This window comes from Pieris napi, chromosome Z, assembly GCF_905475465.1.
Source record: "Pieris napi chromosome Z, ilPieNapi1.2, whole genome shotgun sequence".
Lineage (NCBI taxonomy): Eukaryota > Metazoa > Arthropoda > Insecta > Lepidoptera > Pieridae > Pieris > Pieris napi.
The window spans coordinates 2250925-2276897 of NC_062259.1; the positions used below are offsets into that span (position 1 = coordinate 2250925).

At 36.4% G+C, this 25973-nt stretch overlaps 1 protein-coding gene across 3 annotated transcripts in view; it reads left to right on the top strand.

Moving 5' to 3' along the window:
- LOC125062301 overlaps positions 1-25817 on the top strand; it is a 49832-nt gene extending 24015 nt beyond the window's left edge. Inside the window, exons 2-19 of one of the 3 annotated variants that reach the window (XM_047668117.1) lie at positions 4051-4189; positions 5667-5756; positions 6876-7024; positions 8431-8543; positions 8870-9061; positions 9391-9496; positions 10087-10156; positions 11098-11189; positions 11899-11990; positions 12679-12832; positions 13316-13797; positions 15334-15659; positions 16210-16433; positions 16903-17076; positions 19438-19540; positions 20265-20686; positions 21116-21603; positions 21981-25817. In XM_047668117.1, the coding sequence (XP_047524073.1) occupies positions 4051-4189; positions 5667-5756; positions 6876-7024; positions 8431-8543; positions 8870-9061; positions 9391-9496; positions 10087-10156; positions 11098-11189; positions 11899-11990; positions 12679-12832; positions 13316-13797; positions 15334-15659; positions 16210-16433; positions 16903-17076; positions 19438-19540; positions 20265-20686; positions 21116-21603; positions 21981-22107 (3543 nt within the window). In that variant the 3' untranslated portion in view covers positions 22108-25817. Of the gene's footprint in view, positions 1-4050; positions 4190-5666; positions 5757-6875; positions 7025-8166; positions 8200-8430; positions 8544-8869; positions 9062-9390; positions 9497-10086; positions 10157-11097; positions 11190-11898; positions 11991-12678; positions 12833-13315; positions 13798-15333; positions 15660-16209; positions 16434-16902; positions 17077-19437; positions 19541-20264; positions 20687-21115; positions 21604-21980 lie in introns of those variants that run through there. The other 2 variants (XM_047668118.1, XM_047668119.1) reach the window with 2 other exon arrangements.
- Positions 25818-25973: the final 156 nt, after the last annotated feature.

Genomic DNA, 25973 nt, shown 5'->3' on the forward strand with positions numbered 1-25973 from the left:
CATATGATGGAGTAGGCGTCTTTTGTGACCTGTCAAAGGCCTTTGACTGTGTTCATCTGATATACGGGTTGGAAAGCTTCAATACTTTGGCGTTCATGGCAAAGCTTAAACCTTCCAGCCTGATGAATTCATATTTAAAGGGAAGGATCCAAAGAGTGAATGTCAATGGAGTCACCTCTCCGGGTTCACAGGTGTTAATCGGCGTCCCCCATGGCTCGATTCTCGGGTCTTTCTTATATCTGATTTACATAAATGACCTCTCATTCTTTGTCAACTGAGTTCATGAGTGAATATGAATAACGTATTATTCGACGATGTAAACAATTCTATCTCTCGTATAGTTAACAATAAACATTAATAAAAACTATAAATAATATAAATATAGAATATAAAATAACATAAATATAGATAAAAACTTAGCGATTAAAAAGAGTGGTAGAGAGTTTCTTGCCAGCTGTTGTTCTTTACCGCTCTACACCCTTGCCTTGCGAACTGGTACATTTAGAATTAATTTAACATTTATTCTGTTGACGTTCATAAGTGTACTTGGTTACCTTTATGAATAAAGTTGTTTTGAGTTGGAGTTTGAATAGTAATATAGGTACGGTTGGTGTTTTGCATATCTGGCAAAAAATTTGAAACTATTGACTCTGATTCTGACTGTTATTGAGAGTAATCTTTACAAAACATGGCTTTTAAAGGCGTTATAGAGTAAACATTATAAAAAATACATTTATACTTGGCATGACTAAACGGTCACAGATTAGTCGAATCGACGATGACGTAGCTAGTACATGTCTTCGCCTGTCTATTGTCTAATCCTAATACTGTCTTGGAGTTTAATTACGTGGAAGGCTTTGATCGAAATATAATCTATGTGTCAATTAATCAGGATTATAAATAACACGTAATAAATGCTTGCTTCCTTGTTGGTACAGTGGGCATATACGTCTTTCCTAGAGAACATCAATTTTAATGCATTTTCAATAGTATATTTTACAAGCTATCTATTCCAAAATACATGACAATTATGGTGAACATAAATAAAAAATTAATTAACATATTACCTTTCCAAGTTTAGTGTTTACTAGTAATTTCTTGTTTAACATTGCGGATTAAGTATCATATTGGCACTTAACAATGTTTCTTTTAAAAATTATGAAAATTAAATTTGATTTTTTAGAGCCGTGTTAGCCTAGTGGCTACAGCGTGCTAGTCTCATCGTTGGGTTCGTATGTTTGATCCCCGGCTGTGCACAATGGACTGTATTGACTTATGCGCATTTAACACTCGCTCGAACGATGAAGGAAAACATCGCGAAAAATAACACTTTATTTAGATACTATAGTCACTAAACAATTTGAAATGATTTGAAAATTCCTGTCAGACGGCGCAGTGGTAAAAATTTCTCACTGCATGCATGTCGTGTCTGCCTAAAGTAGGAAAATTATCCCCACTATTATTAATATAACAAATTCGGCGACAAGTCTTTGATTTCGATAATGTATTGATAAGATTTTATTAATACGATAACATTTCGATGAGTTAATGTAATTTGTGATTACTCGGAGGTGACCGTCAATAACAATTCGAGGAAAATTTTTAAAACTATTAAGATTATATGTTTACACTTTATTGCACAATATAATAAAGATTTACTAAGTATATTAGTAAACTGTGATAGTGCAACTTATACATATTAAGCGCTTCAGACAAACCTAATAATAGAAAACAGATATAATATATGAAAGTTATGTGACGACACAAATTTATTTTTATATTGCCAAAATAATTGTATAGTGAAAAAGTACGAAACTTACTACGCTGCCTTTTGCGATGCACGAAGTGTCGTGGCCTTCGTAATGGGAAACTTCCAGCGCTCTCTGTCCTTCACCGTAAACCTAAAAATAAACTGAAAAAAGCAAATGTAAAAAAATACATTATGTATTAGCGACACCGTCTTCGAGGGCATATGTGTCTTATATTGAGATGGCACATCCCATCCCTGAATGGCTGTTATTTTAATGGAATATTATATAAAAAATTGTCTACTATTCCTCATATTTTTTCTAATACAATTTATTTATTTAAAAAAGGTTTGCCTACGGGCATGACAATAAAACTTTGCATCTACAAAAAACAAAAATAACAAAAACTAATTGTACACCGTTAAAGAGGCAACCTAACATAATTCTTATAAACTATATATACATATATGTGACTTATAAGCCAGAGATATAAACTATAAGTATGCAAAATTTTGGAAAAGTTCTGCGAAACTGAGTAAGGAAGTTCATTTTCAGACGGAAAATTTATTAGCTTACTAACACATCCTAGCAGCGTTTAGAACCTAGCATAATGATGTCGTAGTTTTTGATGTCGGAGTTTTTTTCTTTATAAACCTTATATAGGTTATATAGTGGCTAAATATTGGAACTAATATTCGATGATTCCTAAAAAATCCAATCCAATTGCAGTATCGCAAGATGCCCAGCACAGTCTTAGAACAATGACTCCTGTATGTAAACGTTTAATATGTATTTGACGTACGATGTATTTCAATACGATATCGACTTCCAAAAAACTATTTATAAATATATTATTCTCATATAAAAACAACCCCATTAAGATAAATAAAAAGTGTTGTTTTAATGTGCTTTATTTGTGTTAATATTAGTTACGTCCACGGAGTTTCTAATTAAACAAAAATCTATAGTTACTTTTCTATTCGTTAATTGAATAGATTTTAAGAAATTTCATATAAACACATCGCAGGCATTACAGGCATTAAAAAGGTTTGGATAATTGCTAACATTTTTCAAACAACCCTTTAATGGGATTCTACCCTTCAGTGGTTTATTTTTAAAATGTACTAAGAATAATTATTGTGGCGTTTTAATGGTTTTTTTTTGGTAGGTAGAGTCTAATATGTTGTCCTCACTATTGCCTTAACCGTACGGGCAAAGGTTTACAGATAACAATTTGTACAGGGCCGTGAATTGAACCACCTCAGGGTTGGAAGTTACAAAGCACTTGCGGTCCGATGTGCTTGAATACTACACTTGGAGTATCTATTCTATAAGAGAATTCACTAGAATGAGCTCAGGGATACGATTGCATAACTCACGTTGCGAAGTTCCCACGGAGGGAATTGCGTTATTGTATCCACTTGACTGGCGTATTTTTTACATAATAGAACGATAGGCAGACTTAATATATCTACACATCGTCGCATTCGTGGAACCACTGAGAAAAGCAGTGGGCCCATTCTTCCTTAGGGGTCTCTTCTATGGCATTTTCGTACGCTTGCTACTAATTTTTAAATATTAGTATTACTATAAAGTAATAATACTAAGATGGTATTATACGCAGATCAAATTTCATTTAACTATTTCAATAACATTTCATTTTTAATGAAAGCATTAAAGTAAAGAGCGCTTCTAGACGGGTAACTCATCTTGTTTATCCAAATTATAGAAACACTTGCGAACCGGCTTGCAAGACCTGTAAACCTTGAATAATTACATACCTAAACATTCCTCTTGAATCATATGAATCATCATGAATCTAGATATTGGTGCCAACTAAGTTCCGTGCAGTAGTTTTTGAGTATCCCTTGTTTTTACATATTACATATGTCTAACATCTCTTTTGTAGGCATTATCAAGCCCTACAATGATAATGTAGTAATGGTGAAAGATTTTTCAAATAGGTCCAATTTTTGGAGGCTATTCAAAACAAGCAAATAAATAGAGACATAAAGTCTATTGGTGGTCCCCACAGCCGGTGTTCTACGACCTCAGACACGAGAGTCGCACGATGCCACTAGGCTAACACTGCTGAACCTATTTCAATAATATCATATATCGACGATTAAATAACCTATATATAATGGATTTTTAAAATGTTATTTCTATAACTAAAAATTCATGTGTACACATATCTGCTAAAAACGCTCACTAATAATCTTTAAATTAATGTATGGAATATCTAATATATATATTGATTCCAATGTAACATCATGTAACAAAAAGTTGTTTTTGTCCACAGGAACATCACCTCCAGCGAGCGATATCAGGAACTGGTCTAATAATTCCAACGCCAGAAGTATGTCAGGCGGATGTCGAGTTCTACGAGCGATGCTATCCGTCAGATTACAAGATGCCAAAACAACATATACATATGCAACGTAAGTCGAAGCCTTTATTTAAATATTTTCTTTAATTTGAGGGGAGAGTTTATCGTATCGAAAGGTGAACATTAAATGTTTGACAGTTAGGAAACCCATAAATATTTTGTATTTGTTTTTTCGTTAAATTTCCAATGTTTTATTAGTTCTGCTATTCGGTACAAGTACAAGGAAACTACGAAGATCGATCCAGTCGTTCTCTAGTGAAATAAATCTTGATGGTTTAGAGTTGATTGTAATGTAAATTTAGAAGTATTTATTTGTTTTACTAGCGTAAAGTATTAAGTTCCCTTCATTAATAGATTTTGATTTTATTTTATAAGACACTTGTATAACAATTTCACCACTCCATGTGAACAAAGTAATAATAATAATAATAAAGCCCATTTATTTCCCATTTTTACAATGGAGAGTTTCGATTTGTTATATTACATTTTTTTTCTTGATATCCTAAATATAAGCGGTAGTTAAACAGGCATCTCCTGGCGTGCCTTGCAATAGGCCACATCTCACTTAACATCAGGATTGTGGCCAAACATTATAAGTTGTCAGGGAATAAAGGCCTATCTCACTTATTTAATTTTATTAATATTAGAAGCATACATCTTTCAAGTTTTCAACCCATATCCGAGCGAATCACTAACCGCATAAAAAAATGTCGCTTGACCGGTCCTAAGACTTCATGATAGAGCCTCCGTGAACCCTGACTAATTACTATATGCATAAGTGGAAATATACTAGACATTATTGGAAAAATTTAAAGACAACATTAAAATTGTGTGTACATTACCAAGCCAAGCCCTCCTCCCTCTCCCCCTCAAATGCCGGCAACGCACACAAAAAACATGGGTATCCATGGGCTGCGGTGATAGCCCTTTTTGGTCATCTCGAAGGCTCGTTTGCCCCCCAATATCTACTATAAAAAAGCCCTTCAAACCTTTGATACAAAACAAGTATTTGCTTACAGTATATACATGCTAAACAATAAATATACATGGCACTTATATACTGCACTTATAAAAATTTTATAACTACATTTTTAAATATAAGAATATACAAGTCTGAGCAGTGTTGGCGTAGTAGCTATGGCCTCATGAGTCCCCCAGGTCGTAGAACCCCGGCTGTGCTATGGACTTTAGTGCGCATTTAACACTCGTTCGTATAGTAAAGGAAAACATCGTAATACCCGCATTAGATCCAAAAGTCGACGGTGTCAAAGGCACAGAGCCTTTTGTTATGGGATAGGAGTCTAGCAGGTTCGTCGCTTAAGGTTTGGTGTTTACTGCCGCCCATGGACACCCGCACCACCAGGTTTACAAGTAGGTTTCCTGCCTTGAACCTTCTCGACTATTACAATAATAAATGATCACAAGAAAGATAGGCCTTCTTAGGCCTAAGGAACTTTGAGGTTTCTTTATTCGTCTTATAACGACAATTTGCAATTAGAGGTAAAATGCAATTTTTCTTCTATTTTCAGCGCTGTGGGAGGAGCAAGAAACGCCGGAGTACGATATCGACTCGGAAGACGAGCGATGGTTGAAGCAGCAAAGGCACCCCGAGCTCACAGGTGAGATGACTCAAAAGGCGTATTTATATCAGCTGTCAGACGACATCTATGTTAGAAGTCTATTGTAGGTACTTGCCTATTAAGAGAAATCACGAAACAGGAATCATAGTACCTAAAATGTTGTTGGGCCATTGGTTTTCTTTAATGATTTATGATTCGATTATTTCATTAAAAAGGTTAAATATCTTGGTATAATTGGTTTAAAGTGCCAGAATGTCTGAAATAGATCAATCTGATTTGCATTATTAACAGCATGCCGCCCTGAATTCATAATTTAGTAGGGATACGCGATCGTTCCACATATTAGCCAACTCTGACCCTGATGTTAAAACCAGTAAGTGTCGTGAAAAGTTTTTAACAGCTTTGGAATCGGCTTCCAGTGTAGGTCTTTAGGGGATACGACCTTGCCTCTATTTAGAAAGAAAGAATGAAAAACCTTTATACAGATATAGTATAAAAAGTTAAAAAATAAAGTCCACTTGCATACACACCAGGATTCCCTGTGTCTACACTTATAAAAAAACATTCTGCGGCCGCGGTACCTGCTGGTTTTTCCGTAGACTCGTTTGTCCCCCAGTCTTTGCGGAAAGAGAACCGGCAGTTATGCGAACTAATCTGAGCCAAGTCGAGCATGAATTGTGCCATCCTATTCTCAAAATAGTTCAGGCCATTTTGTACCCCTATAGTAGTATAGTATAAGTTGTGGATGAAATTAGAAGCGTGAGCTGACTGCCAATCAATCTATTTATTTAAAACATAACATTTTAATAATAATATGGTCACAATAGATGTTGTTAGGTTAGCTAATTACGCAATAACTTGAGACAGAAGATCCCTTATGTAGGGACTGAACGACCCACTTGGAATTATCTCAAAACTTTTTACTGAAGAAGAACTGAGTTGCGAGACTTGTTTTTTTTAGTGTTGTCAACATAAAAAAAGGTGAATTAGCCCTGCAGCGACCTCAAAACCCACGAGGTTTCAGAAGGATCAATACATATTTTTTGTTTTTATTTCAAGTATCCCATACTTGGATAAAATCAAATCTACGATGAGTTATTTTGGTTTACAAGGTTTTAAAGGAAATTGTGTTAATATCAATTAATTTTGTATTTATAGAACTGAAATTCGAACAAATGATGGACAAGTTGGAAAAGAGTTCCGGTCAGACGGTGGTGACGCTCAGCGAGGCGAAGTTATTGCTGCAGAGGCAGGACGACCTCGTCATTGCCGTGTATGACTATTGGCTGAATAAGCGGTTGACTACGGTGAGTAGAGATAAGTGGAGAGATGGATGGAAGAGTCAGAGAAAGACAGGTGAAGGAAGTTAGAGTAGGGGTGAAATTCAGAAACGGAGCTTAGCACGAACTACTTTTGTGTTGGAGCGGCTAGATCTCTTGGCGTTGCATAGAGATGTGGGGTCACTCTGCATCTTATACCGCATTTACCACGGAGAGTGTTCCGAGGTGTTGTCCCTTAATTCCTGCATCAGAGTTTCAATAGACCTCGAGGCAGAATACGAAGTTCCACCCACCTCGACGTCCGTTACACAATTGACCGTTAAGTATTACAAGTAGAGAGTTATCGTAGGCAGTTTTTGCCGCGTACCATCACTATATGAAACTGAAATATTTCCAAACCAATTGGACTTAGAGAAAAGAGCGTACCAATCCTTAAAGGCCGGCAACGCACTCGCGAGACCTTTGAGAGTGTCCATGGGCGATGGTATATATAAAAAACTAGCAATCCCGTATAGAAGGGACAAGTAAAAGTTCCCATAAGCCTGGTAAATGTCATGAAAGTGTGATTAAGCGAGAGAGATCCGTGGTCTCTGCCTACCCCTTCGGGAAAAAACCGTGATAGTTGTGATAGTAAGATAAATTCCAAATGAAAATGTATGTCAAAATCCAATATATTTTTGAAGTACAGTTTCAGTATAAGAATGTAAAAAAGAGATTTAATTATTCAATATCTTTATTATTTATGTCAGTATTTAAATCTTAACTTGAAGTAAGAAAAATGTAGTCATTTTATTTTGATAAAATTACAAAAACTGTATTATTTCAATAGAAACCATAAATATATATAGAATAATATGTAAAGCTAGTGGCGCTACTTACGCTAGTTGACTATGGTGACAATTTCCCGTCGGTCACCTTTTAATCTTTACCTTCAAGAGCAAGAACTCACGAACTCACTTTAAAGTGAGTTCTTAAGAACTGCACGAAGTGGGAAAAACAAATGGTTTTTATTTAGCCCAATAAGCGAAGGTCAATTCGACGTGTAATTTTTTGTGTATATTCAAGCAAAGCTGCTGTTCGTGTCGTTAATATTTTGTATTTTTATGTAACAGGGGCCAAACTGGCAGGAGGCTCATCTGATGCTTAGTGATACCGCCGCCCATAGACACTCTCAATGTCAGAGGGCTCGCAAGTCTAATCAAGTATGATCTCGATACCCCATATATAATTATCGTTTAATACATACAATAAATTCTTTTGGTACAAATCTCCTAAGTGGTCTACTTCCCCGGAAATTACCTGTCTGGGATATAGAACTTGGGATTCTTAAAAAGTTCCCCATATTATTTGAAAACCCTTATAAAAACTTAATACATTAAATAATTGTACAAATAATGTTTTCAAAAAAACTAAAGATTAATTTGTTTTGACAGCAACATCCATTGATACTATCAGTGAGGACAGAGAGTCGGCCAGGTCAATCTGCGAACAACCCATACTTGGCTTTTAGAAGGCGAACAGAGAAAATGCAGACTAGGAAAAATAGGTATGTGTAATTGAATAAGATTGCCATGTCAAATGTCCCACTATAAAACAACATATTGAATTAATAAAATGAATAATCATTATATTTATATTTAAATTAGTTTTCTACAACTACCCTTGTATTCCTAAAATCAATAAGTACTTAATTTTATTAAATTTTCTACTACTGCTCTAATTGATTTAGTAATAATATTAAAATAAGAAATATTAAACTACAGGAAAATAGCTATAATAGAACTGTATAGTAGTCATTTTTATTATTTAAGGCTATGGCAAGTGGTGTCATAAATAAGTAACAGATAAAAATATGTGATTTTAATAACTCAGGAAAAACGACGAAAGCTCGTACGAGAAGATGTTGAAGTTGCGCAGAGAGCTCGCCACGGCTCTAAGTCTCCTGGAAATGGTCGCCCGGAGGGAGAAAGTCAAGAGGGAAATGGTCAAGTTGACGGCCTTGTTGGCGGAGAAACGCTACGACGCCAAGGACTTTACCAATCAACTGCCGGAACCGGTTGTCAGGTATGTTACTTTTTGTTCATCATGGTATAACAGTCGAGAAAGAGCAGTGTTGATCTAGTAGTCTATCTCATCCCTGAGGTCGTAGGTTCGATCCCCGGCCGTTAATGGACTTTCTATGTGCGCATTTAACATTCGCTCATACGAAGGAAAACCTCGTGAGGAAACCGGCTTGCCTTAGCCCAAAAAGTGGACGGAGTGTGTGAGGCACAGGAGGCTGATCTACTTGTCTATTAGAATGACAAATCTCCATGAAATCGGAGGCACAACCCTAAAAAGGTCACCGCCACTGATTTATTTATTTTGTTTTATTAATTTTTCCATATTTTCAGGCCACAGTTAGCTACAGTGCCCTTGGCGAGCATGCGTCGTGAATTCGCGTATCCACCCAGACCACCCTCAACTCCTACTTCACTGGACACCCACCACAGTAGACAGGTATATATATACATTTAATTTGAAAACTATTAAATATAACCTCCTTGTTAAAAAGGATTTAAAGCTTGTAACATAATTATAGCGTAGACACAATTTTATAGAGACGATTTTTTTTATAAATAATTTGTATTTTTTTCTTTCAAATACCCTCAAAAAGCAATTGTTTTAAGTATGTGTGCAAATACATGGGAAAATATTTTTAACAATTTATGGTTTGAATGTTCTATAGCGGGTACATTCATAAGTTGCTATATCTATATAACTAATATATGAGAAATACAATAATATCATTTTATTAAATAGTCTTAACTAACAAACCTTCAGCAAAAAAGGTAGTCGTGGAAATTACTATTGGTTAAATATAGAAGCTTACTGTTAGATGTTTTGAACACAATGTGTGCATATAATAAGATCAGTACATTTTTCTTAAGTGTTTTTCAAATTGGTTAGTTAAAACAATCTTTGCTATAGGCGACTTTATTTAATATATTCTGATTGTTAAATATAGTTTAAATATATAATAACGGAACGTGTCTGAAAGAAATGTTTTGTGAAAAAAGAAATTTTCATGAAAAATACAAAATTTTCAGCGCGAAAAACGTCCGTACAAGAGACGGAAACACAGACACCACACGCCCGGTACCGTGCAAGGAGTGCGAGGTAATTATTGCATATTGGGGCATGGGGGCGGACATTTTCTGTGTCTGTTTCACTAATAATGTGTTTTAGGTCCAGCTAGTTCAATAATTGTGTCTGTGTTCCACTGAAGTTCCTTTTCAGAATGGGGCGGACATTTTTCCATGTCTGTTTCGCTAATCAAGTGTTTAAGGCCCAGATAGAACAAAATTTGTGTGTCTGTGTTCCAATTAAATTGCTTTGCAGATTAGGGCTGACATTTTTCCATGTCTGTTTCGCTAATCAAGTGTTTAAGGCCCAGATAGGACAACATTTGTGTGTCTGTGTTCCATTTAAATTACTTTGCAGAATGGGGCAGACATTTCTTTGTGTCTGTTTCACTTCTTGTACTCTGCGGCTTCCAATAGCTATAGCGATTTCTCTCAATATACGTAGCGTTGTCGCAATTTTGAGATCGTGGAACAATAACTCATTATTTGGATCAGAATCGCTATTGGAAGTTACAGGATGAAAGTGAAGCCTGTGATAAAAAGCTTAAGCGAATTTCGTTAATTCAAAATTGACACTTTTGACAGTTGACACTTGACACTTGTCATTGCTCAAATCATTTAATAGTCTAACATGATTGTTGTATTTTTTTTTTAAGTTCTCGGCCTTTATAGCTATAGCACTCCACTACATTGGCGTTCCATTTTCCCAATGGAATGGGAAAGCCATGCAATGACAAGTGAATTGTCAAAGTGAGAGATGACATTTAACTGTTACTAGCTTCTGTCATCTGTGTGTTATCAGCCGACCTCCCTGAGGTCGTAGGTTCGAATCCCAGCTGTGCAGCAATGGATTTATCATTCGTTTTTCTTTTTTTTTTTTCGTTCGTCCGGTGATCCAAATGTGTATAAAAAGGCTATTTTAAAAAGCTTTGAATGACTGTTCCTATAAATAAAATTAATATTATTATTAATTAGCAGAGTGTACATCTTCGGAGGAAGAAAGTGTTTCGCCAGTTGATGATGGACCGTTCTCATTTCGAAGGAAGCCTGGATGTTATTATGAAATGGTGAGTGAAATTTTGATAATCACCGTATTTATTAATTATGTTTAACTTAAAATATTAATTTCATTTTTTAAAAGTGGCGTCTTTAGACAAATTGAATTTTTATGTGTTTTTTTAATTTGCTTTTAATTAAAAATTAAATTAGGCTGCTTCGTTTCGCGTTAATATTATTTTTGCTACCTTTTGAATCTTACTATGCTAACCCGTAGAGTTTGCTTTTCCAAAATAAATATAAGTATCTCAGTACTATTTAAAAATTTTTTTTTAATATTTTCCTAATTTCCATTTGACTTCTTGGCTGTTTTGATGTGATTCTATAGCCTATTTCTTATTTACTGTTCTGTTGATTTCTTCTTAACCATATTGCGAATATGCCATCAACTTATTTAGCACATATTGAATTTTTTTTTTTTATTCATAAGTAACTGCCTCTTTTTGTCCCAATATGATTTAGTTAGTCTACCTTTTTAGTAACATACAAACATATGAATCATACTAACCTATAGAGTTCGCTTAGCCAGAATAAAAACTCAAATTTTTCCAATTTTCCTCTCCATAAAATAATCCTCAGAGCTGAAGGAATAAATAAATACTTGAATTGGTCCAGTCTTCAAGTTTTGAGCTTAGCAACATATTTTGCTATTCATTTTTATTAAGTGCATATATTATTTTTAGTTAATTATATTTATTGTAATTAATGATGACATTTCAGCCTACTTCAACTTTGTCCGGTGATCCGGTGGAGTTGACGACTAGTCCGTCGAAACAAGAGATGTTTGAACACGAAATGGACGAACGGACGAGGTATATTATTTATATATATATATTTCAAGAGTTTTTATACATATATATTTTATTATAGAAATGGTATGATAACAAATATTGTGTCAAATACCGACGACTCTTGATAATTTATTTCTGGTTCCTTGAAAAATGTTCGATAAACTAAAATCAATTTTAAGAGCGGGCATGAGCCAAATTGATTTTATCTAAGGATAAAAGGAATTGCATAATAGAAAACAATATGTTGACTCTAATTAAAAACACAATAAAATATAAATTACTCGATCCAGAAATTACAACACAAACCTCGCTTTTATTCAATCATACTTATTAGGTGGGTTGATACAAATGTAATTAAGAATAATTTTTAACAAAAAAACCCGACTTTCGAAGGAATCATTTCATAATTGTCTGGGGTGCACTTATCATAGTACCACCAATTTAAAAAGATTCATAATAATCGGTACATAAACGAAGAAGTTATCCGTGAACATACATACAAAAGTATATATACATACACGGTTGAATTGAGAAACATCCTTTTTTGAAGTCGGTTTAAAATTATTTTAATTCAGGAACAAAGAAAACCTAAAAATCCATGTTTTGACCCCGACGCAAATTCCACTTGAAATTGAATTTGCATATTTCCGGTGTTTAAAAAATTTAATTTTGATGTATTTTTTTTCATGTTTGTATTTCATTATTCTAGGTTTACACTAACATCTGTTCGCAATCCATATCCACACTATGTTGGATTCGCGCGGCGTCGCATGGGTAGAGGCGGACGTGTCATCTTGGACCGGGTCAAAACTGAGCTCGATTCGCTGTGGCCGAAATTGCCTATACCTGAAAAGGAAAAACAGGTAATTAAAATGAGGGTACCCCAAATTTTTTTCTTATTTTACTAACACTACTTCAAAACAGGCAAAAGTTTTGAGCCTCAAAAATTATTTGACCATTTATTCAACTGTATTATTAACATAAAATTTCATCATCATCACCTTGATGGCTGGAAGATTTCCATGGTCCGCTTTCAGACATTTTCTTTTGCGAACTAGCAACTAGTGTGGAATCGACTCCCGGAGGTCTTCCCTGCGAGATACGAATTGTTTAAAAGGAGAGCATACTCCTCCCTCAAAGACCGGCAACGCACCCACTAATATACCCCGATGGGGGTCTCCCCTTCGAGATACGACCTACAATTGTTTAAAAAAAGAACATACATAGGCCGCAAACGCTTCCATTTTGGGAGTCCATGAGCTCCGATGACTGCCCTTGTACGGGTCCCGTATCCGAAAACAGATCTATAATAATTACTACAATTATTAATTTATTAATATTTACAGGAGGACTTGGAAAATCAAAGTCTCCGAACGCCAAAAGAAATCACCAGAGATTACCATTCGGGTGGTAAGCATCCGTGGAGACACGCCTTCAGGAGACACCTCACCAGAAACCCGCATCTCTGGATCGACGAGCCCGTTCATAGTGACGTCAAAATGGACATCGACGACATTAAATTTGACTTCAAAATGGAGGTCGATGACATGATGGACTTCGGCGATTGTAAATTGGATTTGGAGAGTCCCAGAATTGGTACTACGGGTATTGAGGGCACCGAGAGCGTGGAAAGTGAAAGTGCCAAAATGGAAACTAGTGTTAGTGTTACGGATGTGAATCGGACCATAGACAGTGCAGTGCGCGATAATCTCAAGCGTGTGATGCGGAAGCGGGCCTGGAGTTCCAGTACGGATTATGACTCTGATGACAGTTTGAAACCAGTGGAGAGGGAGTTTGAAGGTTTCATCACTGACGTTCATGACAATTGGTGAGTTGGTTTCATTTATCAAACCCTGTGGCGCTTCAACCTTTTAGGTTTGGGGCTCAAAGTTCTGTATCTATTTCATTAGGCAAGTGGGCGATTCTGATCTCTCAGGTCAGGCATTTAACACTCGAACTGAAACTGCCGGCTTGCCTTAGACATTTGTCAGGCACAGGAGGCTGATCACCTACTTACCTAGTAGATTGACAAATTATCACGAAACAGCAACAGAAATCGGAGACCCAGACCTAAAAAGGTTTACGCGCGACTATTTTTTTATTTATTTTAATGATTAATATATGCTACAAGTGGATATTTGTATGTGCCCAAATAACATGATTGTAAGAATGTTCATGTTTTGTGATTATGATAAGATTTGTCTATATCTATTTTTCAAGTCTAATTAGAACCAACCCCTTTGAACCTTGAAAATATCTCTGAATTCTATTGCAGAATTTAGTAATGGATTTATATTTAATTCTGGATTTCTTAATTGTTATTAACAATTTTTAAATAATTATAAGTCATTTTATTACATAATAATAATAATAATTCATTTAAGCAGACAATCCTATATTGTGCATATGGTTATTATTGTGTTACAATATTGTCCTAAATATTATATTAGTAGCTTCAAAGTAGTGTTAAAACATAAAATTATAAAGGCACATGCAGTTGAGTGCATTGACCCATGGGCCATCCAGCCTTCCCACTATTACCGCCAGCATTGAAAAATAATGATAATTTTCCATGCTCTTAAATAGCATCTGGTTTTCTTATTTGCTTAATTCTTGGTTGATAGTCTATTTCACATTTACTTTTCCGTTGATTTCTATTTAACCATATCGTGAGAATGCCTTCAACTTATTTAGCCAGTCTATGTTCATTTTAATTTTCTAAAGTAAGTGACAGCTTTAGACAAATTGAATTTTGACTTTTTTTTAACTAACTGTTTCTTTTTGCCTTAAGGCCGATTTACATTATCTTAGTGTTTAGGAGAGTACTTTAGTACAACTTGAAAGGCAAGTTCTTTAGCGTAGCGTTTACTAAAGCAAGTAGCGTATACATGTTTCAACTAAAGTACTATCCTAAAGCACTCTGCTAAACACTAAGATAATGTAAATCGGCCCTTAAATATGATTTACTTGGCTTAAGTTTGTAGTAACATACGAATAAATGGAACACTTTGCTATGCAACCAACTAGACTGTTAGTTGTGTACCTTATCATGTCGAGGTCACCAATGTTCCTTATTTGGTATTCGTATGACCTTATACGGTACTGAGTAATGTAACGAATCTAGGCTCTTCAGGACACGTCTATTTAATATGAGTGTTGGTACAATACTGATCTATATTAAAACATCCATACATTTATATAAATCCTGTAGGCATAGTTGTACTAAATACAACAATTTTTTTTCCAATTGGTATTTGAATTCTTGACTGTTTGATATGATTCTTTAGCGTATTTTTATTTAAACTTCAATTTTGCCTGTTCTCGGTCTTATGAAAATAAATATAAATCATGAAACTCCTTCCAGGCTTCACTTCCGACCAAAAACACCATCACCGTCACCACCTCCAATTGAGCACGTGACCCCACTCAGCCGAGACGCTCCCATTTCTGTTGAACTCAGTACGGGTCTCGATACATTCACAACAGAGTTCAGATTGAAGGACCTCTACGACCTGAAGGACTTGGACGGCACAGAGGATATCGAGAAGTTCACCACCGGTTATACTGAGGCTCAAGTTGGGAGCATCTTGTCAGAGACCGATCTCAAAGCGTTGAAGGATAAGAGGTTGTCGGATGATCTGCTGGAGGAGCTCGTCATGGATGTCAGCAAGGATTCTTTTTTATTGCAAGGTATATATTATTATTTCTTTAAAGATCCGTCGTAGTGTTATGGAGTAGAGAGTATGAGAGAGTTCAAGTATTACGTGACGCAATTTTTTTGAAGTTATACCTTAGGCGCGTTATGAAAAATTGATCAGAGTAAAATTTACGATGCGCGCGCACCGTGACACAAAATGAACAGAATGAAGTTAGTGGCACATGTTGGCACGCACACCGCCTCTGTTCACTGTGTATTTATATTTATAATATTTATCCACATGCTTTGAGTTTCTACATTTAAAACACGTGTTTTCATTAAACAAGTGCGAATTTTATATGTGCGTCTGAATTATAATCAGAAGTGATTTAAATTTAAATCAATACTAATTAATATTAGAAAATATTTATGGAAAAACTGTGCTCATGAACCTTCCTAAGTGCTTCAATACAATTGAGGTTAACTATCCGTATGTATTATTAATAATGCCAAAGAAGTATAACTTCTTACTCGCGTACATAAGTACACGCACCCTTTTTTTATATGTTTAGGTCAGATAGTTTATGATTAATTTTTTTCTAGGCCAGAGCGTCCACGGGCGTACCGTCTCTGGCCCGCGGCGTCGCGAGCCTTTCGGCTCCACGAGTGTGCGCGTGTGCGCGGTTAGCGAACCCCTGCACCTGCCCACAGCCGTTCCGACCCCCGAACCCCCGACTCCAACCCCGCCCACGCCCCACGCCACTAAGCCCCAGCCTGCGCAGGAGGCGGTCCCCACGTCGAAGATCATCGTAGAGGAGGTTAACGAGGTATGCATTAATTATTTGTTATACATTATTCATATGGTGGCATTGAAATCGGTTCAGTAGTTTAAGATGCGTAACAGACATACAAATATCTCAGTTGTGATTTTGTTGGTTTATGAACAATTTAAGATTGTTTTGATTAAGACAAATCAATTCAAATTACGACGATCATGATTAATTTAATTAAAGAAAATCTATATTACACGTACCCTTTAGAAATGTGTGGATATCTCAAAAATTACTCAACCTATTTTAATTAAACTTGAACTGTTTTGTAATATTTAAATAAAAAAGAAAATCTCGGTTTTTAAGTATTTATAAAAGTAGTTACGAAACATAGCAGTTGTTCTTGGAAGTCAAATATTGTCCAAAACCTCCTTTTTTAAAGTCGGTTAATATTTAAAAATGTGATACAAATAAATATCCAATTCATTTAGAAAGAATCAAACCACTAACCCTCTTTTTTGCATAGGTCAACCAACCAGTCAAAGTGGAGAAACGCGAGATAAAAGAGGATATCCCGACCGTTCAATTGAAGACTGTGCACAAGAAGCACATCATTGCATCGCGGAGGCCCGACGTCACCATTGTGACGTCAGACGCGCACTCGCAACTGGTCACGGTGGCAGTCTCTGACAGCTTGAAGGTATTATTATTTTGTTTTACACTAAACAGACGTTCAACAATTCTCACCTGGTGATAAGTGAACATTTATTCAAGGGTCTGTTAAGGGGAGAGGCAATTGAGTCCAAAGGGAAGGCGCTGGCGGTAAGATTGGACATAGCTAAAGCCTTCGATAGGGTGTGGCACAGATCACTGCTCTCGAAGCCTCCAGCCTATGGGCTCCCCGAGAAATTATGCAATTGGATTTCTAGCTTTCTCGCTGATCGGGGAATTAAGGTCATCATCGACGGAGCATGTTCCGACCTTAAACCCGTGAACGCTGGAGTCCCACAAGGCTGTGTTCTATTACCGGCACTGTTTCTTCTGCATATCAATGATATGTTGCAACTCAGCAACATTCATTGCTGTGCAAAGGACAGCACTGGGGATACTTTTTACACTGGCCGGGCATGTATTTCTCCGGCAGTTGTCGATGAGTACCGGAACAAACTTGTGTCTGAAGTCGAAAGTCTACTACGTGGAGTCTCGAACTGGAGAAGACTAAACCTAGTCCAAATGAACCCCAAGAAGACACAAGTATGCGTAGCTAGCATCGGAATACTGGGCGTTGACATATCGAATGGCGTTCAGTTTTGCGATTTGGAAGGGTAGGCTAAATTAGCCTCGAAAAAGCTTGGTGTGCTCAACAAGGCGAGACGGTACTTCACTCCGGACCACCGCTTGCATTAAAGCGCAAATTCGGCCCCACATGGAGTGCTGTTCTCACATCTGAACGGGAGGTCCCCAGTACCTTAAGCTTCCGTAAGCTTCTTCCGCTTGACCGTATTCAACGAAGAGCGTTTCGAATCGTCAACGACCAGTCACTTTCCGTGCGGCTTGATCCCCTTACCGTTCCGTAGAGATGTGGGGTCTCTCTGCATCTTCTACCGCATTTACCCTGGAGACTGTTCGGAGTTGTTCGGTCTAAGACCTGCAGCTGCGTTTTATTATCGGTCGTCAAGGCAGAATACGGAATACCATCCTTGTTGTTTCTTAAGGCAGTTTTTGCAGCGCACCACCACTATGTGGAACCAGCTGCCCACTGAAGTATTTCCGAAACAATTCTACTAGGGTATAGGTAGAAATGAGCGTACCAATTTTTGAAGGGCCGGCAACGCACTTGCGAGCATTCTGGCAATGAGACTTATGTCACTTAACATCTGATGAGCCTCCTATTATATAAAAGAAATATATCTCATATATCCAAAATATAAAACATTATATTATGAATATATTTTGGAATTAAAAAAAAAGGGAATTGCTAGTATATTGGAACGCTCAAGTTACAGCCGTGTTTTCCAAACTTTTTTGACACATGCCCTACCTTAGTCTTTCTAAAATTCTTTGTAATAATTTTAATAAAAAAAAATAAGAAACTTAAATGATAGGTTTTAGTATGAAATCTGTAGAAAATTGTTAACACAGTAAGTAAATTTTCAAAACCTGAAATCCAAGTCTAAATTTTAATTAATTTTCGAATACCCTTATAAATCAAATTGTGCCGTCCTGTGGGGCGTACACCCCACGTTGGGAAACACTGAGAAACAGTTCACAATAGATAAGTCCACCGAGTTGTCCAATTGATTTTCTATCAATAACTCTCGATTGACCGTGAACTATGGCTAATAGTCCAGTCAGTCAAGACAATTAATTCATTATAATTCCAAAAGTTTTCAAATTTTGATGTAAGGTCGGGAGTGGTATTAAAACAAACTATAAAATTTTGCAACCTGCTCTGCGGTCCGGAACATTGTTAAAAATAAGTTTTGGTCGTGAAAAAAATTCCAAAAGTTCTGCAAACTTGGGGAAGTTTTCGATATAATATTTCATATCACGTATAAAATTTGCAACCAACCTAAGTGTACGGAACATTTTTTGTTATTAAAAATTAATGTTTTTCTTTATTAAACTGAAGGAAAACGTTCCAAAAGTTCTGCAAATTTGACAGATATATCGAAAATAAAATAAATAACAAAAAATGTTCCGTACACTTAGGTTCAAATTATCGCATGTTGAGGAAGATACTATTCCTTCAACTTCAAATTAGCGAAGGTAGTTACCAATTAACATTGATTTTATTCAATCGATTAATCAATTTTTTTTTTTTGCAATTTTGGCAAAAAGCCTCGAAACGGCTTTTTGAAGGCGGACACTGCCTTTAGTAGTGACCCGAAATATATTTAAAATGTATTTATATCGATAAAAAAATTCATAATGGGCCGGCAACGCATCCAGTAATATAGGTGTCCATGGGCTGCACCAGAGACCCTTTTTGAACGTCCCTAACAGTTATAATTCACAAAAAAACAGTCTTTTAATTTCATATTAACTATTCTTGATTTAGGTCCGTCTCGGAAATCAAGCTACAACGAGCCAAGGTACGGTGGTTGGCTTACTTCAAAATGGACCGTTCGCGGTTACGTTGCCAGTTCATTCAAGGGATATTGGTAAGTATTAGATACTGTTATTTCAGTGTACTCACTTGTAAGTCTGGACTCTTCTGTCCAAAATCCAAGTAGTCATTAGTCGACATGGTGGAATAACCGATGATCCCATCATATAATTCCCTATAAAACCACCTTGGACGAGGTCAGGTCCTGTACTGGTCTCTCACTCCAGTAAGTTTCCGTTCTGCCCTTCAGGCGATTGACCCCGCGAAGGCCCAGAACAGGTACAAGTCTCGCTGGAGACACCTATGTGCTAGTCGTGGGATAACTAGGTAGGGCTGAACAGTCAAGGACATTCCAGTCGAGATTCCATTCCATAAAAAAGGGATCATGGGATCATGATGGCAGCTAATGACTAAATAAAGAGATCCCTTACTTGTTAGTTCACTTCTGTGAAGTGTGTTCTTCTTTCCTGCCCTTCAGGCGCTTGATCACCCCACGACGGCTTAGCGGCAAATAGCTAATTCCGGCCGAGCTGAGCTTTCATCGGCCCCTTTAGGCGAACAGCGAACAAAAAAGAGAGTCCACACTGGTCTAAATCATGCCTAACGATGTTTTCCTTCGTACGAGCGAATGTTAAATGCACACATGGAGAGTCTATTCGTGTACAGCTGGGCTCTACGACCTGGATTCATGTAAGGTCCATGAGGTCGTAAATACTAAGCAAACACTACTCAAAAGAACATTAAATATCTAAAATAATATTTTGAAATGTGTCTTCCAGGTGCAACAACGACCATTACATCCGGGAGCATACCCACCGTGGCCAACATGACCAATCTAAGCATGGCCAACATGCAGACGATGGGTAACGTCTCCATCCCAACAATATCCAACCCCCGCCGACCGACCCCCCTAGTCCAAATAGCCCACAAACCCATGAACCCAACGGTGGTGGTCTCCCCTCAACAAGGGAAGTTGAAGGTCCTCCACGCTCACCCCATCTCGAACACCCAGCGCGCCCAGCTCTTGGCCCAGAATCGGCAGCTGTTGCCGACCGTTGTGTCTTTGGCCACGATCGACTCGAAGCCGACGTTGCTGAAAGCGCCGGTGACGCAGTTCTTCGAGATCAAGTCTGGACAATTGTCGAAACCGCATTTGGTCAGTCTTCAGGGGAAGAGATTGGACCTTGATAAGAAGAGACAGGTAATTTATGTTGTACATATTTTTATTAAACTTCAAAGGCCAGCAACGCACTTGCGAGCCTTCAGTATCGCTTAATATCACAAGAGCCTCTTGTCCGTTTACCTGTTTTAAAGAAATTCTATTAATATTCACTTTTTATGACGTGTGTATATCCTCCTCCTTCGGACTTTTAAGTCGGTTAAAAAATACTCGTGAATATGTTAAATGGGAAAAAAATAGTGGCGCTACAACCTTTTAAGTCTGGGCCTTAATAGACAAGCTATAGGTCTTCTGTGCCTGATTTTTGGTTCTAATGATCCAGCATTCTCCTTCACCAATTCACGGAAATGTCAAAAGAATGTCTTATTCCATTGTCGTGCCCATGGGCGGAGGTAATACTAAATATCAGCTTGCCTTTATCTGATTTATTATTATTAATATTATTTCCAGGTCGTCTTCGATGGAACTTTAAAAGGCAATATTCGACCGCGTTTCAGTCTGGACGGTCGACAGATTGTACGGGCAACGTTGCCGGTGAGGAATGTCCGCCATCAGATACAATTGAAGAACCGAGTCGTGTCGACCATACGACAATCGGAGCCGTCTACCAGCATGACGAACATACAAGCGAACATACCAGTGATGAAAAATGTCCTGCCCAAAGTGAAAAATGTCATACCGAATAAGCTGGAAAGGCCGACAGGACAGATGAACAATGTCGTGACAAAAGTGGACCGGCCGACAGGACAAATCAACAGTCTCATGCCAAAATTGGACAGGCAGACGGGGCAGATTAATAATGTCATAGCCAAAGGGCAGAAGATTGCCATATCCAGTGGGCAGTTGTCGGCGAATGTTCAGGCAATCGCCTTTACGACCGCTCAATTGAAAGCCAGACAGGGACGCCTGATCACACAGCCCAGAGCTACCACTGTTGCGTAAGTATTTATTTCGTACTCAGCTAACTTAAATTATAACAGAAATCAATTATGTATACTTTACTTTTAATTATTAAAAGGCCGGCAATGCACTCGCGCGTCCTCTGGCATTGAGTGTAGAAAATATCTATAGAAAAATACTAAAGCTTTAGCCAAATTTGGAATACATGACATATACAAAAAGGGAGAAAAATTTATGTACATAGAATAAAATAATATATTCTGTTTTGGTACCATTTTCTTTATAGGAGGAAAGCATGTGTGACAAACAATGATTCTTGCCTTAGACTCTGAAGAAGGCTGTAATAGTTTGAGAGTCCCTATAAATTTGAGTATTTAATTTACGCTTTAATATAATTCAATTATATGTTTTCCAGCGAACTCGAACCTACAACCTCCGCATCTACCTCCAACGCCAACGTGGCTGAGACTCCGAGCGAAGGTGAAACCAACGGGTCCGTGCGACGACGCACCACAGATAACCTACCGATGGAGGTCACGTGACAAATGAACGCCATAAAGGACGTTAGTGCTAGTGACTGTGTTAAGTGTCAAAGTGATGGCAAAAGTGTTTTGGGCCCGAGTTGTGCCGGTCATAAAGTTAGTGAACCTATGGGTGAGTTGATTCATTGTAACCCGAATAAGGGCAAAAGCCATGCCGAATGTCATGAGGGTAATAATTGTGAACAAACACAAGCCAAAAGTCGTTCTGAGTCAATCAATTTGGATTCAAATAAAGGCATCAAATCAACAGCACGTGATCTAAACACTGACCAAAGTCAAGGAAGTCAGTGCGCCTCAAAACATGGTGTTTATGAAAATCTTGATGATTTAAACTTAACAGTAACAGTAGATACAAAAAAGACAAAAAATGATGAGGTTTTGGATAGTGATAAAAAAATTGATGACCCTTTCCACATGTTGTTTTTTAAACATTTTTAATTGGTACACATATTTAAATAATAGATACAATGTGTAATATTGAGAAACTAGACTTCGCTTAACTTAACTTATTGAGCGATTTTAGGGACATGCTTATTTATGGTATTAAAATAATCTTTAATATTTTATGATGACTTTAAAAATATATTCACTGACATCTAATGACAATTTTTAATCTTATGAGACAAAATATATGTTAGGGCAAAGACCCCACATTAGGACGCAATTTAGAACAATTCCAGAATTTTAAGAGAAGAAGTCCCATCGCTAGGGCATAATGCCCTCTATATATCCTTATGGAGAAATTCCCTAACTGGAATAATAAAAACGATGATACATACATATTAAGAAATATTTGAATAAACTGTTCTATGTAAAGAAACTGCATGCTTGGACTTGATATATTTTCATGGATTCCTGCATATAGTTAGTAGGATTATTCCCGCATTTATGGGATCTATATAAGGGAGATTCCTGGTTAGGGATTTGTTTGCCCCTGCGTTAATAATTTAAGTGGCTGTGACAAATAGATTTAATTCACAATAGCCAGCCTCAATGTGGATTATAACTGATTATGGTGAGATTCAACATGAAATGCTTGCTGAAGAAGGTGATTTTGTGGTTAAGATATATGCTGTAAAAATGTGGGTAGATTAAAAAAAAAGTTAGAATTGAAAGCTTAAAATGATGTTTGCGTATAAAATTTTGAAGCACCATAGAAATTGGATAAAATAGTTAGACAGAAAGCTTGAAACCAAATGTTTTGCTGATAAAAATTTTGAAGCTACCCTCAATAGACTACCCTCATTTTCTATAGTTATAATCCACAAGTTTTAGTATGTTTACTAATTGTAAATATTTAGCTTTTTAGCTCTGATAGGTGAAGTTCAGAAAGTTTTAATAAATATATATTTTTACTTATCAAGCAACTTTTAAATTCGACTGATTTTCTATATAATTTCTAATTGCGCCTGGTTGCAAATATCAATATTTAAAACTACGCCTCGTTGGGGCTTGTACACGGCGGTTGTACAGTATTTGTTGCTATAGTTAAAAAGTTGAAAAAAAAACTCGGTTTCTTAAAATAAAATTAAATCGCTGTTAAATGTTCTATATTACTAATATATAAATAGAATGTCCATGCGATATTTTAATGGTTTAAATCTGGTATTTTTCATGGCTGGCATTGTGCAAATTGCTCTTAGCATGGAGTGTATATATGTAAATAACCTGGCAGGCCCAGTGTATGTATGCCCTGTCCAAAATATTCATTCGTATATGCTTACGGACAGAGCGCGGGCTATACACGTTGCCATGGTAACTGTGGCTCATGGTAATATATAGTCTGCGTCAACGGGCCGAGTGAATAGCTTTTATCCCTGATGTTGTAGTTTAAATGGTAATGTTTTAATACATTTAATCCTGGCTATGTTCAAACTGACTGGAGTTATGATATAAGCTATAATAAAAATTAAATAACATTTGGTTTTTTCTATAGTAGATCTAAGCTATACTTTTAGGGAAATATAGCTCTCAATAATTGTCGAAGTTAGAACTCAAAAAGTATTTCTTGATTCTAAGAACCCTGTTTTTAATAACAGTACTAAATAATGGTGGTAAAACGAGATTTTAAACCTCAAATTTCAAACCTCCAGGCCTTAGGGTTAGGTCTACCCACATTTGAAAAAAAAAATTATCTAGTTTTTTTTAAAAATTCCATTGGAATAAAAATGATTTCCGGTACAAAAGTCAGTTTGAACGGCCTTCAATTCTATTAATAGGACGATAAAGTGAGAATTGAGATGGTATTTTTAGACACATTTTAATAAGTTGTATTAAAAGGTTCAGATGGTTTCAAAAGCTTTGGTTTATCTCAATATTTAACTGTAATTTTCAATGAATGAATACCTATGAACAGCTGTCAGATAGATTATTTTCATGAATTTCAAATACTTGGACGGTACACAATAGGAATAGCGATATCAACCAACAATTTTAGTTTTTATGATCGAGAATATTCATTTTTATGCCAAAGAGTATATACAACGAAAGCTTACGGCAGAGCACGAGAGCCTTCTGGCATTTTCTATGCATCACTTAACATCACATAAGCCGCCCTGCCCGTTTGGCTCCTGTAATAGAACTGGTGTAAAGCCAAGTGCGAGAACGTAAATGTATAATGATCTAATGATTAGATCATTATACTCCTCGTAACTTCTTGATTCTCTATGATTAGAATAATTCTAAAAGCTAATATAACATATGGTTTAAAAGATGGCCTGGATCTTTAAAGGAATATATCAATTTTTATTTCACAAAAGACTTATAGTAGAAATCGCTATTGCTATAAGCTGTTCTGGCCCATTGCGACAAGATTTATGGACTGTATACGATTCATGTGTTTTAGGACGTCATCAATTGATGTTGAAGATCCCTCAGTGTCCAAAATTATTAAGGGATAAAAATATGATTGATTGATTGTATGATTATAAAAATATTTTTGCTTCGAAAATAGTTAAGCAAGTAGTTGTAATATTGAGGGTACTTTCAAAAGTAGGCGCCATCAAGGCAAATTAAAGTACCCTCATTATACAAAACTGTTGAGGGTACTCCGTTTTTAATGATTACAAAAAAAAACTAGATAATTGAGGATACTTTCAACAAATCATTTTCGTTTTTCAGTTTGATGACGTCCTATATTTTACGTCGAATTAAATAATTTTCTAATGTAGTACTTGTAAAGAAATTGTCTTTAGTGTGTAATTAATGCATTGGGGATGCACAAAGCTCTAATGTATAGTGGGAATGTAAAATTAAAGATGGCGTTTGTGTTGCAGAAATATCTATTGTAAGAGAAATACGATAAATGTATACGAATTGTCGATTCACGTTATCGTTTACGAAAACTGGTTAAGGAGTTTCGTCGTTATCTCAGGGACTGAGTAACCGCCATTTTAATTTGACACTCTCACGCCGATAGGCTATCGGCGTATAACAAAAAATCGCGACGATTCGCGCCAAAAAAATTGTTTAACTTAGTAATTGTACAAAGGCCGCAATTTTGGGAAAAAATGTAAAAAAAAGGTCCCTTTGTGGGGCCACACATACGCTTAGTAATTTAGGATGTACGGTAGTAGCTCGCACTAAATGAAGTCAGCTTGTAAATAATTCATGTGCGGAGTGTAAATTTATTGTATAGTTATTCACAATTTCAATGTAGATTTTGTTGATTCTTCAACTGGAAATTACTGAATTAAACGAACGATTCTGTTTTATTTGTTTTATTTCTCCTTTACCCCTTAAATAGAAGTAATAGAAAATGTGTGCGTTCTACGGACGCCCGACAGAAGTTCCGAGGATCATCTTCTGCTTCATTCATCATATTTTTATAATCAGTTTAATAGAGAGAGTTAGATATTTACTGTTGA